Source organism: Myzus persicae, unplaced genomic scaffold, assembly GCF_001856785.1.
Source record: "Myzus persicae strain clone G006 unplaced genomic scaffold, MPER_G0061.0, whole genome shotgun sequence".
In the NCBI taxonomy this organism is placed as follows: Eukaryota; Metazoa; Arthropoda; class Insecta; order Hemiptera; family Aphididae; genus Myzus; species Myzus persicae.
Window position 1 is genome coordinate 84,166 of NW_019102066.1, and position 16,627 is coordinate 100,792.

General features: G+C 26.5%; 2 protein-coding genes across 2 annotated transcripts; one reads left to right on the top strand and one right to left on the bottom strand.

The window, feature by feature from the left end:
- Positions 1 to 481: 481 nt before the first annotated feature.
- On the bottom strand, positions 482 to 7,761 carry LOC111031133 (mRNA-capping enzyme-like). Its single transcript, XM_022310950.1, has 14 exons — positions 7,711 to 7,761; positions 7,382 to 7,593; positions 5,113 to 5,305; positions 4,935 to 5,046; positions 4,038 to 4,138; positions 3,867 to 3,969; positions 3,008 to 3,148; positions 2,037 to 2,138; positions 1,807 to 1,942; positions 1,588 to 1,713; positions 1,254 to 1,436; positions 1,077 to 1,177; positions 820 to 1,010; positions 482 to 755 (listed from the first exon to the last, which is right to left on the bottom strand). Exons 1-14 carry the CDS (start codon positions 7,715 to 7,717, stop codon positions 679 to 681), a joined length of 1,785 nt encoding a protein of 594 aa, XP_022166642.1. The 5' UTR covers positions 7,718 to 7,761; the 3' UTR covers positions 482 to 678.
- A 413-nt stretch (positions 7,762 to 8,174) lies between these two features.
- LOC111031134 (splicing factor U2af 38 kDa subunit) lies at positions 8,175 to 13,322 on the top strand. Its single transcript, XM_022310951.1, has 7 exons — positions 8,175 to 8,368; positions 8,539 to 8,626; positions 9,812 to 9,878; positions 11,944 to 12,026; positions 12,286 to 12,357; positions 12,538 to 12,671; positions 12,915 to 13,322. Exons 1-7 carry the CDS (start codon positions 8,325 to 8,327, stop codon positions 13,174 to 13,176), a joined length of 750 nt encoding a protein of 249 aa, XP_022166643.1. The 5' UTR covers positions 8,175 to 8,324; the 3' UTR covers positions 13,177 to 13,322.
- Positions 13,323 to 16,627: the final 3,305 nt, after the last annotated feature.

The window sequence follows — 16,627 nt, forward strand, 5'->3', positions numbered from 1 at the left end:
AAAGAATATTATCCTGTCCAGGACTATATATATACTTTTTAAGTTATTTTAACGGGCATTTAAAATCACATGGGCTGAATTTGAATTTGAAACATTAAGGGAGAGGTTACACAATAGCAATTCTCCTAGTTGTGTCACTTGATGTACAAGATTTAAAAGGTTGGCATTAACTTATCAACAATTACATTTTTTAAACTATTAGACTTAACTAGTTAATTATTTTTGTTTTAAACTTATTATTTAATTAAAATTGTTTATGTTGTAACCTTAATTTTTACTTTTTCAAATTATTAGTTGATTATCATTATCGTGCAGTTAAGTTTATTTTATTTTTCATTTTAACTTTAAACTTATAGATTTAAATGTTTTCTTTGTACACTTTTAACTAATGGAAATACAATAAAATTAACTTAACTTGCCACAGCTAATTATTTTCATTAACCTGCACAACCTTGAAGATTTAAAAAAATTATAAAATTCATTATACGTTTGATATATTATATTCATTGTAAGGACATACGTTTTTAACATAATATACTTAAATTTAGGTCAGCTTTTATATTTATCAATATAAACTTAATTAACATCTGATAATAACTTATTCATTGCTTTCTATACATAATAAAATTGTTATGAAATATATTAAGCAATTAAGTTTGTTATCATGTATATATATCATCATCTACGTGGAGCTTGTTGTATATACTTTAAGAGAATTTCTTTTGTAACAGGTGTTTCAATGCTGTGGCAAATTGCTATAAACAAGATTAATTAATAGTTTTGTGAAACAAATTAATAAACATGTTAAAATGTACATACCTATTGCAGTTTTGAGAGCATTCGGAAACGATTTGTCAGTTCGCTCTCGCATAAACTTCCAATTTCCATTTTCAAATTTGCATTCGATTATTTTACCATCCATGTTTTTAAGTTCTTTATTATATTTCATTCTGGCAAAGGGATCAGATTTACCACCTACATATAAATATCCAACTTTTGATTCCAACATTCTAAAAAGTACATAATCTGTTAGTATATTTTCTATTAATTTTTTTATAGGCTACACATATTAATACCCAGTTCCGCCTTCTGTAACAATTTTCAGTTTAAAATCAACAGAATTCAGTTCCAATGGTTTCCATTTCATAACTTCAGGACACGTACCAGCTACATAAGGCTATGTAAAATTAAATATAAGTTATTGGCAATCTATAAATAGCTACCAAATTGTATAGTGATAAATATAACAGTACATCAGTTGATGGTTGAAATATGAGACCATCAGGTTCATGAGATAAATTTTTACTAAAATTTCCCAGCAATTTATCAGAAGCATTAATGTCATAGAATTGTTTCAAACGAACACTAAATGGTTCTTGAGTTTTGTCTAAACGACCACACATGATAGCCTGATGTCTGGGCTTAATTATATCAACCTAAAAACAAATAGTTCAAATATTTATATATTTTCATAAAACCTTAGATTTACATATAGTTGTTTGTATTTAGATCAATCATTCATATTTATTTGAGTTACCAAAAGTCAACTAATATTTTGTGTTACCATATTGTATATTTCATACTTACTTCAATTAGCATACATCTGTTTGGATAAAATGGCTGTTTACCAACATCAAAGCCTTCAAATGCAACTACATCATATACTAAATAGCGAGGTATATTTTGGCCATCGACTTTATCAATAATCATTTCCTACAACATAAAGATTTTAGGGATATAGTATTTTATAATATTTTAGTATAATAGACAAATATTAAATTAATATTCTGATTAAAGTTTATTTACACCATCTAATAAAGTGTCTTTCAAATGATGATCTAGATTTTTCCTGTGTAAAAATTTCAAGCCCTCAACTTCAAATACACTGTTGTCTCTATCAATAAAATAAATCTCATTTTCACCTTGGATAAACATTAAGTATCTATAACACATTTTAAACAATTATAACACAAGTTATCTTATTTTTATTTAATAAGAAATTAGGAAAAAAATATATTTTTAAGATATTATATTACCTAGTACCGTCAGCTTTCCACGTAACACGATAAGGTTTTGTATGTAATAATTTAATATTTTGAATATCCATAGACACTGGTTGAGATCCAGGAAAACCAGATCTAGACAATTTGTAAAGTAAAAAAAAAATTGAGTCAGCATCACAAAAGCATATTAAAAATTAACATATATAATAGAATTGAAATTACACATTATTTAACTGTTTTTGCTGTTAAAAAAAAAAAAATGTATTTATGAAGAATATTTACAATCTGTCTTAGAAAGGCACAATAAGAAAATATGATAATTTATGTACAATTACTGTGAATGATATGAGGAGGAAGGCCAATCAGTGATGGAACACAACCCATTATTATATATACATTATATTAGGCCTAAAAATATCAAAAAATGGCCTTTGAAAAAATTAGCCACACGCAACACCAATACAATATTATCGCTCAATAAGAAAACACTCCAATAAAAGTTGTTTAGTTGTATGCAATTAAATTGGGTAGTTGGATTGCGTGACATAAAGATACATTTTAGCCTTGTCTAATTTAAAACCAGATTACCTGATTTTAAGTTCAAAATAGAAATAATTTATATTATGTAGTATTTATATTTCAATGAGGTCAATTTTTTTTAATCAAAATACGAGAAATAGGTAAAAAATGTTCTAAAAAATCCAACAAAAATGCAAAAAATGTCATGAAAAAAATGTTGTGGTTAAAACACGGAGTACTTGAAACATATTTGTAGCTTGGAAGCATCGCGTAAGACATCCAAAAAAAAAAGATGCAAATGCATTGAAATCTAGCCCTATTCATAAGTTTTAATTTACTAATTAATTCATAATTATTATACTTGAATTAATCAGTGTAACATGTTTATGCCTAGTTGTTTGCATAAATTTTAATTTATATTAATTATTATTAAGTAATTCTGTCTCTTATTAATATTTAATATTATCATTTACATGCATTCTTACTTATTCCATTTACATAAGTCTTGAGTTCTTCTTTGAATGTTGCTTAATCTGGGTTGATCAAAAATAGCAGTAACACCAGATACACCTTCCATAAATACTGGGTTACGATTATTTATTTCATTTCTTGACCGTTTACTAGAACTATAAAAAAAAATTAATATGATTGTTATACAGATTGATTCTCCAAGCATGCCCACCACCATTAGGTGGTCTGAAACAGTGTTTCTCAACCTGGGGGTCGCCAATTTATTATTTAGGGTCGCAATCGAATGATTTAAATCAATGCGAAAATTAAAAGCTCAAATAATAAAAAAATAAAATCAATAAAATATTATTATATTACATACCTTTTACGAGTATAGATTATTTATATTAAAATGGAAAACACACTATTATCAAATTTAATGGTCTATAATGATAATCTAAGCGAGCATGTAAAAAATATATATGTAAGGGTCGCTAAAAAATTTAAATTTAAAAAAGGGGTCGCCACAGTAAAAAGGTTGAGAAACACTGGTCTGAAACATAAATTATTTTTAGTTATTATTATGTTTTTAAAATATAAATTTTAAAGTACAACACAATATTTTTATAACAAAAATATATATGGTAAGTACCATAGTTTTTATATATATATTATTTATATTATATCTTTACTCTGTTTTAGAAACAAAGAAGTGTATATAGGACATTCTTTAAATGGCATACAATTATTTCAAAATATGGCCTTTAAGTATACATAAGAATTCCAAAAATCAGAATTTGAATGGATGCATATAGTTAAAAAAAAAAAATGGGGAATGCTTGGTTAGTTATTAATTTTAAATTATGTTAAGTGAATATTCAAATAAATAATTACGGTTCATGTTCTCTTCTATCTTTAGAGTCCTGATCCCTGAAGTCGCGTTTATTTCGTGAAGAGGATTCATACTTACTCGAATTATGATTATCTTCTTCTGATTCTGAAACAATAAATATTTCCATTAATTTATTTAAAAATTGAAATATTCTATGTACTAGTAATATGCACCTAAACACCAATCTGGAAGTTCTGGAGCTAGTATAGGTTCTTCATCTGAATATCGTTGAAATAATTCAACTATATAATCTTGTTTGTAAATTCCAGGAGGTCTAAAATATATATAATTTAAAATTATTAAAAAATAACATACATGAAAATGTCTAATTATATTTAGATACCATATTATTTGTGAATAGGAAAAACTTATTCAAACTTTTACATAACTTATAAAACTAATTTTATTATTTTTACGGTTATAACATGTAATGTATAGTACAAATTTGTAATGAGTAATGACTAATGTTGATTAGTGGTTTTTAAACGCCTAAAATAAGCATTCATATGCTATTTTTTATTTTGTGGATTGAGTCACTTTGTCATTTTATTTTATGCAATAAATTGTATTACATTGTTAATAGAGTTATGAAGTATTATTTTTACCTAAAAATACATGTCATGAGTATTTATTCAAATTAAGTATCTAATAAAAACATTATGTAACAAAAAATATTAAAATGTTTAGTTGAGATTTTCAGAACAATTTTACCTAAAATATAAAAAGTAGTGTTCAAATTAAACGACAAATAAAATAAAATGTTAGCAACAAAAACATTTTAATTTTTATAATAAGTAACAAATTAAAATTAAAAAACTTTAATTCTTAAAAGATGTGTTAGTAAAATGTTCAATTGTTATATCTCTCAAGAAATCATGGCATTTGTATGGCTTAAGATATTAAATAGTAAATATAGATACTTTGTATGTAGCGTCACAAACAAGTTATTGAATTATTTCATTTATTTTCAGCTGCAAAAATATTCTTAGATATTAGTTTTAGGTATTTCCCTGTATTGCCATACATTAATTCAACTATTTCAGAAAAAGGTAGTATAAATAATATCTTACCTAGCTGCCGCAAATTGAGCTATGGCACTAGTTACATCAAAATCTAATGTTTCTATTAAATAAGTTGCTATCATAAATCCTGTTCGGTTAAAACCATGAGTGCAATGAACACCTAGATAAAAAAAAAAATGATTATTATAGGTAAAAGTAAAACAAATATATATTAAATACAACCAACCAATAGACAGCAAAGGATTTTTTGCAATAAATTTTGAACAAATATCTACAAATAGTTGTGCTTGGTCTCGTGTAGGAGGTTGTTCATGACCAGCGCATGGGATTTTTACATAAGTACAACCCGAATCTTCGATTTCAGATTTATTATAGAAACGACTAGTTTTTGTCAGATCAATCCATAAACCTATACTTACCTAAAAAAAAAATTAAATACTTAATATAATATTTATTTGTTAAATGTGTTTAAATAGATATAAAATAAGCAACTATGGTTGGTAATAATTGTTGTAACTTGGAAAATGTTATCATTTTAAAATTTAAAATTTTAGATTCTGAGTAGAATATAATAACTAATGATTTAAGAGGATGCCATATGGGCATTTGTTGTCCAGTCTTACAAATATTGCAACATTTTATGTTCACAATAATACATTTTACTCTGTAATTTCTAAAATTAAAGTGAATTTACTTCTTATAAAATTTACAGGCAAGAACATTATCTAGGGCAGCGTTTCCCAAACTTTTTCTCTGCCGGACCCCCTTAGAGAAAATAAAAAAGATCGCGGACCCCTAAATAAAAATTTAAATTAAAGCAATAATAAATAATAATACTAAATTGTTTGCTTTATTTTTAAAATTAAATACACATATGTTTATAATGAAAAATTGAATTAATAAAAAAAAAATGGATAAATAGATATATTATTTTTATAATAAATAATTAATGCGTTTAATGTGATGGATGGTGTTGTTTCTTTAATACTAAATCTGGTATTTTAGGATCTATATTAGAAAGTTGAATACGTAAATCTGATTCTATATTTAATCGATTTCTATATTTATTTTTAGTGTACACATAAGCTGAAAATCCTTTTTCACAGAGATAAGTTGTTGAAAAAAGCATCAATGGCCTTAGTGCTGAGTCCGATATTTCTGGATAGTCTTGTCTTATACTCAACCAAAAAGAAGACAAAGAAGATTCTTTGAAAACCCTTTTTAAATTAGAATTACTGGATATTTCGATTAATTGATTATCTTGTGTTGTTGTTAAACCAGTTATATCAGGGACATCTGCATTAAAAGGGTCTACTAACCAATTTTTATTTTTGTCAGGAACTGGAAAATATTTTCGAAATGAATGTTTCAAAATTTGGAGGTGTTCAATAATTATATCTTTTGTGTCCTGAGGAAAAACTTCATCGGATGATTCTATAAATGCATAAAGAGTTGGAAAGTGGTTAAAATTGTTTTGAAGGGCACGTTTTCTCCATAGCTTCAATGTTATCCTCCGTGTGAAAAATATTGTCTTCTTTCCCTTGTAAACTAATATTTAATGAGTTCAGAGAATTAAAAATATCAGCCAAATAGGCCACTGTACAGAGCCATTCAAAATTATTGAAAAGATTTGCATATTTAGTAACTAATCTTAATTGCTTTTCAACGATAACTATTTCAACAATGTATTTATTATCAACAGTATTTCCCATGTAATACGAATATTGCATCATTATTTTCGTTTTATGGATAGGTATACTTTGTAAATTTTTAATTTACGTTCGCGGACCCCCTCCGGTATACGTGCGGACCCCTAGGGGTCCGCGGACCACAGTTTGGGAAACGCTGATCTAGGGTATCTCTGAGGATTTTATTGATACTAGTTTTAAATACGTTATGACCATCTTTAAACTGTACATTTTTGCGAATTACACAGTAAATGTATAATTTTGAACGTAGAATTTGCCATGTAGTAAGTTTGTAAGGCGAAGACAACAAATACCTATTTGGCGTCAACTTGACAGGTACGCATTTTACCAGAAAACACTTAAAGGAATGGTAAATATGTTCCAAAATGTTCATGACTCATGTAATGAATATTTTGAAATTAAGCATAAATGGTTCTTCTTTTTAATACCTTAAGGAACAGTTTAATAATAAAGAGTACTTTGGTTAGAGATTTGATCAAAGAAGGTTTCTGAATGTTATGATTTATAATTGCTTTCTAGTTAGGTAATGATATTAAAATACTGAATATATATTTAATTATTTTTAAAGAAACTAAACAGTTATCAGCTGTTTTTAAACAGCTTGAATTAATACTTAAATAATAATGATTAATGTAACTTTATAATTTAAGTCCTGGTTAGAATTTCTTATTAACTTTCTTAAAAAGATTGAAGATAACCACAACTAGAAAAAAGATTTACATTCACAATTTTTATTTTCATTTGCAAAAAATTACTATTCACTTTATATATTGTATTATGCAATACCTTCATATTAGACATTGATGAGAACAACATTTCTGCATTGAACCTATTCTCGATAGGTATTTGATCATCATATTTACTATCCAGTGGTGTTTTGAATGCCACAAATTTTTCAGTTATAGTTGTATAAGATTTACGAGGGCATTTAATCCAACGCTCAGGGATAGGGGGACTGTGTGATGAATATGATGAGCTAGATCCATAACGCTTTGATCCTGCAAATTGGTTGTTAATACTTATTAATAAATTTTGTTTACAAACAATAATGTTTTGGTATGAGATATTAGAAGTTGTTCTACTAGTATTATATTTTCATATAAAGTTTGGTTTACCCGACATAGTTTTTTTTTTTCAGTTTTAAGCGGTCAGTTTAAAATAAATTAAATATTGTGTTCCATCAAGAATCATAGTATGTGATTTTAATTTAATTTGATAAATAAATAATACACAAAGTCGTACTGTAGTCATTGAGCATAATAATATAAGAAATGCATAATGTAAATAATTCGTTATAATATAAAACACAAAATTATTTTCACATCTCACAGTCAAAACAAGTCAAAAAATATTCATTATAAAGGAAATAGTTGTTTTTTTCGTTGACTCTGTGGTCGTTACCTACAATATCAAGTATCAACGATGATAAATTGATAACGTCAGTTGAGGACGTTTGTTTACTTCTTCGAAGATACAAACAGTATTTGAATTTTTTACTGTTCCATGGCGCACTGACGCTCTACCGGTGTTTTTCTTTCACGATCGTTTTTCGGTTCTAACTTCTGTACCAACAAACAAAATATACGAGTCGAAAAATTTCTGTATATTTTCGCAATTCGGCATTTCGGCATCGGTTATCCGGCATGTGTTTTTGAAGTGTTGTACTCGATTATTTATGATTTATGATTTTCTTTTAACATTTTCCTAGTTTGGAAATCGAACCGTCGACATGGCCGAGTACTTGGCATCTATATTTGGTACCGAGAAGGATAAGTAAGCATTAATAAACAACTCCAACTGGCTCGTTCAGTTGTAGTTACGTTTATTTAGATACGATTTAGAATTAATTTTAAAAAGTGCAGTGAAATGTTGCCTTATGCGGTTATTGTAAAATTAAATCACACATTATGTATGGTTATAATAGTCACCTTTTTCTACTCTAGGGTCAACTGTTCATTTTATTTTAAAATCGGCGCCTGCCGTCATGGTGATCGCTGTTCAAGAATACATAATAAGCCTACTTTCAGTCAGGTAAGTTTTCATTTAAATATTCTCTATGCCCTACATGATTAACTAACAAATTCAATGTTTCATCATTAAAATTTTAAAGACTAGATTATTGTTGCTATCTAGTGCTGATTATAAAATTGTAGCCACGGACCGGCGGTTTGTGCAACCGCTAGACAATGATGTCAGGAAAACATTAGTTTAAACTCAATTTCGATGAAAGTCACACTACAATTTATTACTTCAATGAACAATTTGCAATTTATATTGACAATTAAAAACACTTGGTATAACTGTAGGAACAATTGCGACAAAGATACATAATCATCTATTCTACAGAACTGACTTGTGACCGACTAGTAACTAATAATAATAATACTACTGGGAATGCAGGCTGGCTCTTGCTGGAATATTAATACAAAATATAAATGTATCTGCTAATGATACACCTAATTGATGAGGATTCAAAAAAAAAATTCATGAAAAATGTTTGTTGACATATCAAAAATCTAAATCGCTATATGTTAATTCAATTTTATAATCTTTTGAGTTCTTTTGTGAAGCATGCCTTTACATAATTTACAAATTTGTTGATTTAAAAAAAAAATACTGGTCATGTAAAATATTACATACTGTATTTACTCTTTTAAATAAACAAAAATATTGTGTACTATAGGTAGGTTACCTTTAAAATATGGGAATTAAATTCCTAGAGGATAACTTCTGTGAGCATTCTTCATAATTTTGAATTTTACTAATTGGTGTTTTACAAGTAATCAAAGTTAAGTATAATAAGACATTTTACTGTAAACTAATAATATTTAAAATAGTTTTATTACAATTCACATTAGGTACCCCTTAGTTTTTTGAATTAAAAAAATACCTCCAATTCTTTATGATAGGCATCAATATTAATTTATCAATATTGAAGTATATCAGATCTATATCTTTGAAAGCCTGATGCAAACATAAATATTAGATCCAAAGTAGGTACCTGTAGACGCATTAGTTAGTTATTTCAAGCAATACAGCACTAACTGACCTCAACAAATCTACCAGTGTTTAAACAAAAAAATTATTTGTTATATAGTATTATATAGTTATTTTGTCACAAGTATCTTTACTTTTATTATGATTATTGTTATACCTAACTTATGATTTCATTGTTAGTAGTTTTAAAATTAATCTTTGGTAATTAAATTTTTTTAGACTGTACTATTGCAAAATCTTTACGTAAATCCACAAAATTCTGCGAAGTCTGCTGATGGATCACACTGTAAGTAATAATAATAAACAATAATAAACAATGCAATAGTTTCCTTGTATGAATGCAAAATTAAAAATGTCTTATTTTTTTTGATGTTAAGTAAATTTATGTAATATTTTCTTTAAATGATAGGATTTTAAAACAATATGTTTTTACAAATTCAAATTGATTAAATTGGTAATATAATTTAGCTATAGTATATATCTTGAATAATATAATATAATTTTATTATTGTTAGGTTGTATTCCAAAATCATTTTTGGTTTAAAAACATATTTTTATTTGGGTAGAGCTATTTATAAATTTGTTTAAATTAAAGCTTTTTTCATGAACAAATGATATGAATACACGCTTATATATGATTGAAATTTATTAATTTACAAGTGAATAAGTGAAAAAGGTTTTTATTGTTATTTTAACTATAATGTACTATTATAAACAAATTCAAAATACCTATTGAATAATAATTTTTCAATTAATATTAACTTATTTATCTAAAAGTACTAAATAATTATTAGGTTTAATTTTTTACTTTTATGTTTACAGTCGTTGTCAAATATCTTGAAAGAGTGTACTTTTTGTAGCTTGAAGACTCTGCTCTAGCTTGAAGACTACAACTAACCAGTGTTTTTAAAATTTAAATTAAATTTTTTTAATAGTCATTTTCACTCATTATTTATTTAAAATAAGAATAGAAAAAATTAATTAATTTTACTAAATCAATTCAGGTTGTCTGTTATAGGAGTGAATATGGATGTTTGCATCAATATGGGATTTTGACCAGTAAAAACAAAATATGTTGTTTACCACTCCTTCAAGATATTTGATAGATATTATCTTTATTTTTAAATACCTATGGAGTTATAATATGGTAAATTATTTGTTCAGTTTAGAATCTGCCCAACGTTTGATCATCTATATTATAGATTCTATAACATAACTTACTATAAAAAAATTTTAATTTTTAAATCGTCTTAATCTGTTGCTTATAATGCTTTAATATTCAATTATGAGGACATGATACCAAAACGTGTATCATATAAATCGTAATTTTTGCGTCTGTCATCTCCTTTTGGAGCAATGAAAATGCATGGATTTTTATCAGTATCTTTTTTCGTTTGGAAAGTAAATCTATTTTTTAGTCTAAAGTAAAACATTCTCAGTAATTTTCTTAATATTTTGAAAAACAAAAAAAATAAATTGGGAAAAAATGAGAATTTATACATAAAAAAGCTTTTGATAAAAGCTATTTTTTTGTAATTATTCAGTAACGAATAATTTAAGATGCTTAACTTCTTTATACTGGAACTAATAAAATAGATTTGTGGAAAGGCACATTTTTTTTGAGCAATTTAAGTTCAAATTTTAACAATATTGCATATTTAATTATATAATGATCTATTCTCCTTTTGTGTTAATGTTCATATTTTTAAACAGTGTTTTTCATAGGCTTTTGATTTAAAATTTGAGTGAAATATAGTAGTCACAAGTCAGGTATACAATTTCAATGATCGAATAATTATTTAACTAATTAATAAATAATATCAAAAATCAGAATTCTTATGATTCTAGATAATTCTTTCTTACAAGTTTATATTGGTGTTTTTACTTTAAACCCTTTCAGTAAGCCATGTTATTGGGAGTACAATAGTATATTTTCTACCATATTTTATTTTGCTGTTACCTCTTAAAATATGATTTTATCATGGAAATGTTTTGTTTTATAATATATATTAGTTTATTAGTTATTAAACATTTACATCAAAAATATAACCTTCCACTTGTATATCTAATTATTAAATATTTTTCATTACCCATTTGTTGATATATAAAGGTGATAATATAAGTAATATAGTTTGCTCATTAAACGAATGTGTGTGGTTATTTATAAGCTACTATTTGTTATTAGCCAAATATTTTATTTAATATTAAAACTTAAAATTATATTTAAAACATTTTGAAGTATACAAGATAGATTGTACACCATTTTTTGATTAAAAATATACATTATTATATTTTATGTATGCATTTGACACAATATTTCGTATGATCTGTATTCATTATTTGTTTTTTAGTGGTTTCAAATGTAACTGATGAAGAAATGCAAGAACATTATGATAATTTTTTTGAAGATGTTTTCGTAGAATGTGAAGATAAGGTAAAAATCTAAGTTTTAAATTGTATTGTTTAAACTTTTAAAGTTAAACTCAAATTAAGGATAAATAATGGATTCAAGTTAAGGTTTACCAAAATTAAAAATCTTGTTAATGTTCGTATTATATGTTTTTAGGTTTTACATAAATTAATTGTGTTCTCCCAGACAATAACTTGAAATTATTATACCTATTTGAATTAATATATGCATTACTGTATTTATTTTTATTAATTATATTACATTTAACTATTTGTTTTCTTAGTATGGTGAAATTGAAGAAATGAATGTTTGTGACAATTTAGGAGATCATCTTGTTGGCAATGTTTATATCAAGGTAAAATATATTTACCTATTTAGAATCATTTTTTATATTATGCTCGTTCATTAGTATATCAATTATTTTTTTGGGCCTGATCAATTTTTGATGGAATTTAAAAATTTTTTTTTCACAAAAGCAAAATTAAATTCAGATATTCCTAATGGTATATTTTGTACTTATTTAAAAAAATACTAGTTTCGTCGAGAAGAGCATGCAGAAGCAGCTGTTAACGATTTGAATAATCGATGGTTTGGTGGACGTCCAGTTTATGCTGAATTGAGCCCTGTGACAGATTTCCGAGAGGCCTGTTGTCGTCAGTATGAAATGGGGTAAGGATAGAAATCATAAATAAAACAGCAGAATTAATTTATAGTGATATTCAAATAGAATTTTTAAACAATACATTAGTATTTAGTACTCATAAAAACTATTTAGAATTGAATAGAACTATAATAAAAGTTAAGTAAAGACTCAATTTTGTTACTATGATCAATTATCAATTTAAAATTTGTATGTTTATTGTAAATGTTTGTAATAGTTGTTAATAAAGTATATGTAATTTTGATTTCTAGAGAGTGTACTCGTAGTGGATTTTGCAATTTCATGCACTTGAAGCCAATATCACGAGAATTACGTAAATATCTTTATAGTCGTCGATCACGCAGACATCGTTCACGTAGTCGTTCACGTGATCATGTTGGAACACGTAGAACCAGATCACCTTCTCCAAGACATGGCCATCGTGGTGGTGGCGGCGGCGGTGGTGGTGGCGGAGGTGGTGGCGGTGGTGGAGGAGGAGGAGGAGGAGGAGGACGAAGAGATCGTAGATATTAATTATTATTATGTTTCTATTCTAGCGAATAACTTTTTTTCTCGAAGTTGAATGGCTTACCATTAAACAACTTGATATTTACATGTAATTTGTGTTTTAATTTTATAGATAAGGTAAAGCTTAAAAAAAATAAGAACTTAATAACCAAGATAGTTTGTTTATTTATCTTCCTGTTTTACAAAAATACATTTAATATTATTTTTTCTGGTTAGTCATAAACATCTAGTGGTTAATTATATTTTTTTCAATAAGTAAATGACCTTTGAATTGTAAACCATTAATACTGATAATAAGGAAAAAACAATATTATAACTACATTTTTTAATTGTGTTTATATACATGCCAAGTTGTATAATATCTGTGTTTTAATAAAAATACACTTTAAATCTTATAATTATGTAAGAAATCAATGCTTTTAACACAAATGTTTTTTTTTTATCCTATTACTTGTTGAAACTTGTGGTTTTTTTTGCAATTATAATTTATTCCAGTGTTTTAAATATGCCACTCTCTAATAGTGGTCATTTGGGTGTTGTGAGTTGAACTAAGTATATTCATTGGTATAAAAATGGTCAAGTGGGTACTGTGGCTCACTGTCAGTGCGGGCCTGACCCACCAAAGGCCTATGGATCAGTTTTTTTAAGGGGCCCATAATGAAGAGCCTTGGGCCCTTAAAAGAAAAATGATGTACGGTTAAATATATCAATAGATGCTCAACGGAGGTTCTATATCTTGCATAGACCTGAAACACTAAGTAAATGAAAAACAAAAATAAAATTGGAGAGGCCCTGGCTGCATTTGTGTCCAGCAGCCATGGCCAGGCCGATTGATCACTTTTATGAATGTGTTACATTTTTATTCCCCTGAGCGGAGATCAGCCTGTATCAAGTATATTTCATGATATGTTTTTGGATGTTTCTATTAAAGTAAATTATTTTACTATTATTTATTAGTATTTATTAGTATTATGCTCGGTTGATTTAATTCTTGCTAAAAACATTGCATTTATTATATTAATTAGTATTTAATTATTGTAATAGTATAGTGTACCTATATTTCTATCATTATTTTTTATAGCTATTAATCTTAGAGTCAATATCACCTTGCTATAGAACAGTGTGAATAGGTTCATGATATAAATATTTAATAGCTTAAAATCACAGACTTCTATTATACTACACTTTGTAAAAATCTGTGCTTAAAATTAATCTAAATTTTTAAGTCCCCATAAATAATGTTTTTGAATTACAACTTTCAATGTCTATAAAAAAAAGATTTTTTTTTTTAGAATTTTTGGCTTTAGTATGAAACTACTTATGAGGAATTTTGTATAACATTTTCAAATCTTTTAAAAATTGAACATTTTATATTCCAGTTTTAACAAAAAAATAGTTTACAAATGTTCAAGATTTTGTCAAGATTAGAACTTAGAATGCATTTAAAAAAAAAAACTACCTATGAATCTTTAATATTTTAAATACCTACCTAACATAAAAATAATTGTTGTCCATACATTTTTTTTTGTTGGCATTTATAGAAGAAAGCTAAAAAAATTTAAATTTTATAATGTCTTAAAAAGCTCAAAAGTTAAAATATTTTGAAATATATTTAATATAGAAATATAAATATTTCGTGAAAATATCCAGTATCTACAATTATCACCTATTCGTTTTTGAATTACAAAATAATATCAAAAATGATTTCGAGGAGGAATAGTTATTTTACGGGCGAATGTAATAATTTGAACTTCAAATGCTCATGAAAAACTAATGTAACTGTCTGAGTAAACTAATGAGAAATCTTGTATTCAATTTTTATATTTTAAATAGTTAGACGTGTAAAGAAAAAAAGCGGGTAAGTGGATGTCGCTCTGCTGTGTAGTAGGTTACAAGTAGGTCACAGTAGTTAATGGACGGTGTTAAACTTGATTTCAATGATATACCATCATTGTTTAGGAAAAACGATTCTGAGCGTGGGCAGTCTGTTTAATATTAATATTTAATATATTTCTTATAAGTTATAAGTAATTATATTTTATGATATCATTGTGATTTAAAATAATTTATTTTACTATTACAGGCACAAGGGATTAGTACCTACTATACAGTTGGTTAAATTCATTTTTGTATAAAAAATTTGTTTGAAAAAATCATTGTGTGTATAAAATATAATAATTTACTCTAATATGTTCATGTTCCCTTGAATAATTTTTTTAAATTGCAACAAAATTAAAATTGTTATTCTTGGTTTTAATATGTAATTTGGTCCAAAATTGAAATTAGAATACGTTTAAAAAAACTGTGTTTTTATGTTTTTCGATTACAGAATGAAGTGGGTACTTACGTGGAACCTTGTTTTAAATTTTAAATCTTTTGCTACTTAAATTAGACATTGTAGATATTTTTAACTACCTACAAAATAATTTGTAAATTTTCAATTTGATAAATGTGGTCGAATCTAACTGCTCTAACAGGTGGAACACGACGGTGGATGTAAAACGTCATAATTTTCTTTTAAATTCCTTATTAAAATTGTATTCAGTTGTAATTGCAGTGCTGTGCATTATCTTGATAAATAGGTACAACTGTTATCATTATATCATTTTTATTAATGTCACTTGATTTTTACCGTTTTTAAAAAAATTTTAGAATCTGAAATTCAAAGCAACGAGTCAACTGCCACAGTTAGTTCACGAGGCGTCAGCCGGACTGCGTAATTATGAAATGTTAGTAGGTATGTTTAAAACCAAGCAAAATAAATTGACAATTTTTTTAGATCTAATTATCTGTATTTATTATTATGTTTGTATTATACAACAGTCAATCAATTGTCATTAGGTACTTTATTAAACAATAAAATTAAGTAATCGTGGCGTGGTTTTTAGCTTAAGTTACAAATGTCTTCTGAACCACCTGGTTTCTTAGTGACAAATCCTTGTCAAACACACATACACGTCTTCCGAACTAACCTAATCCTCCCTCATAAAAAAGTACAAAAACTAAAAAAAACTTGACAATTTTATCATATTTGAAAAATAGTCATAAACATTTGATGTGAATTTAAAGTATCTTCAGTTATTCGTTTTTGAGTATATATTATATGTAGTCATGTAGGCACTATAAATAGGCACTAGAGCAAATGGAGTGGCATAGAGTGAAGGTTGTAGGTATGTACAGATTTATTTGGATTAGGTTTAATGAACCATTTTTGTGTACCATTCAGACATTAAGTTGAGATGAGTTTAGAGATTTGCAGAGGTAGGTAGTAAAACGGTTTTTGTCTATAGATATGATGGATTTGTCTTCCACGTTATCAGGTATGGACGATAGTATTTTTGGAGATGGTCTGAACTTGAAGTGTAGATGGAAAAAGGATTCCACCCTGAGAATTGGGGAACACCAGCGAAAATTTTCGAGAATCTAGTAATAGTAATAATAATAATAATAATAATAA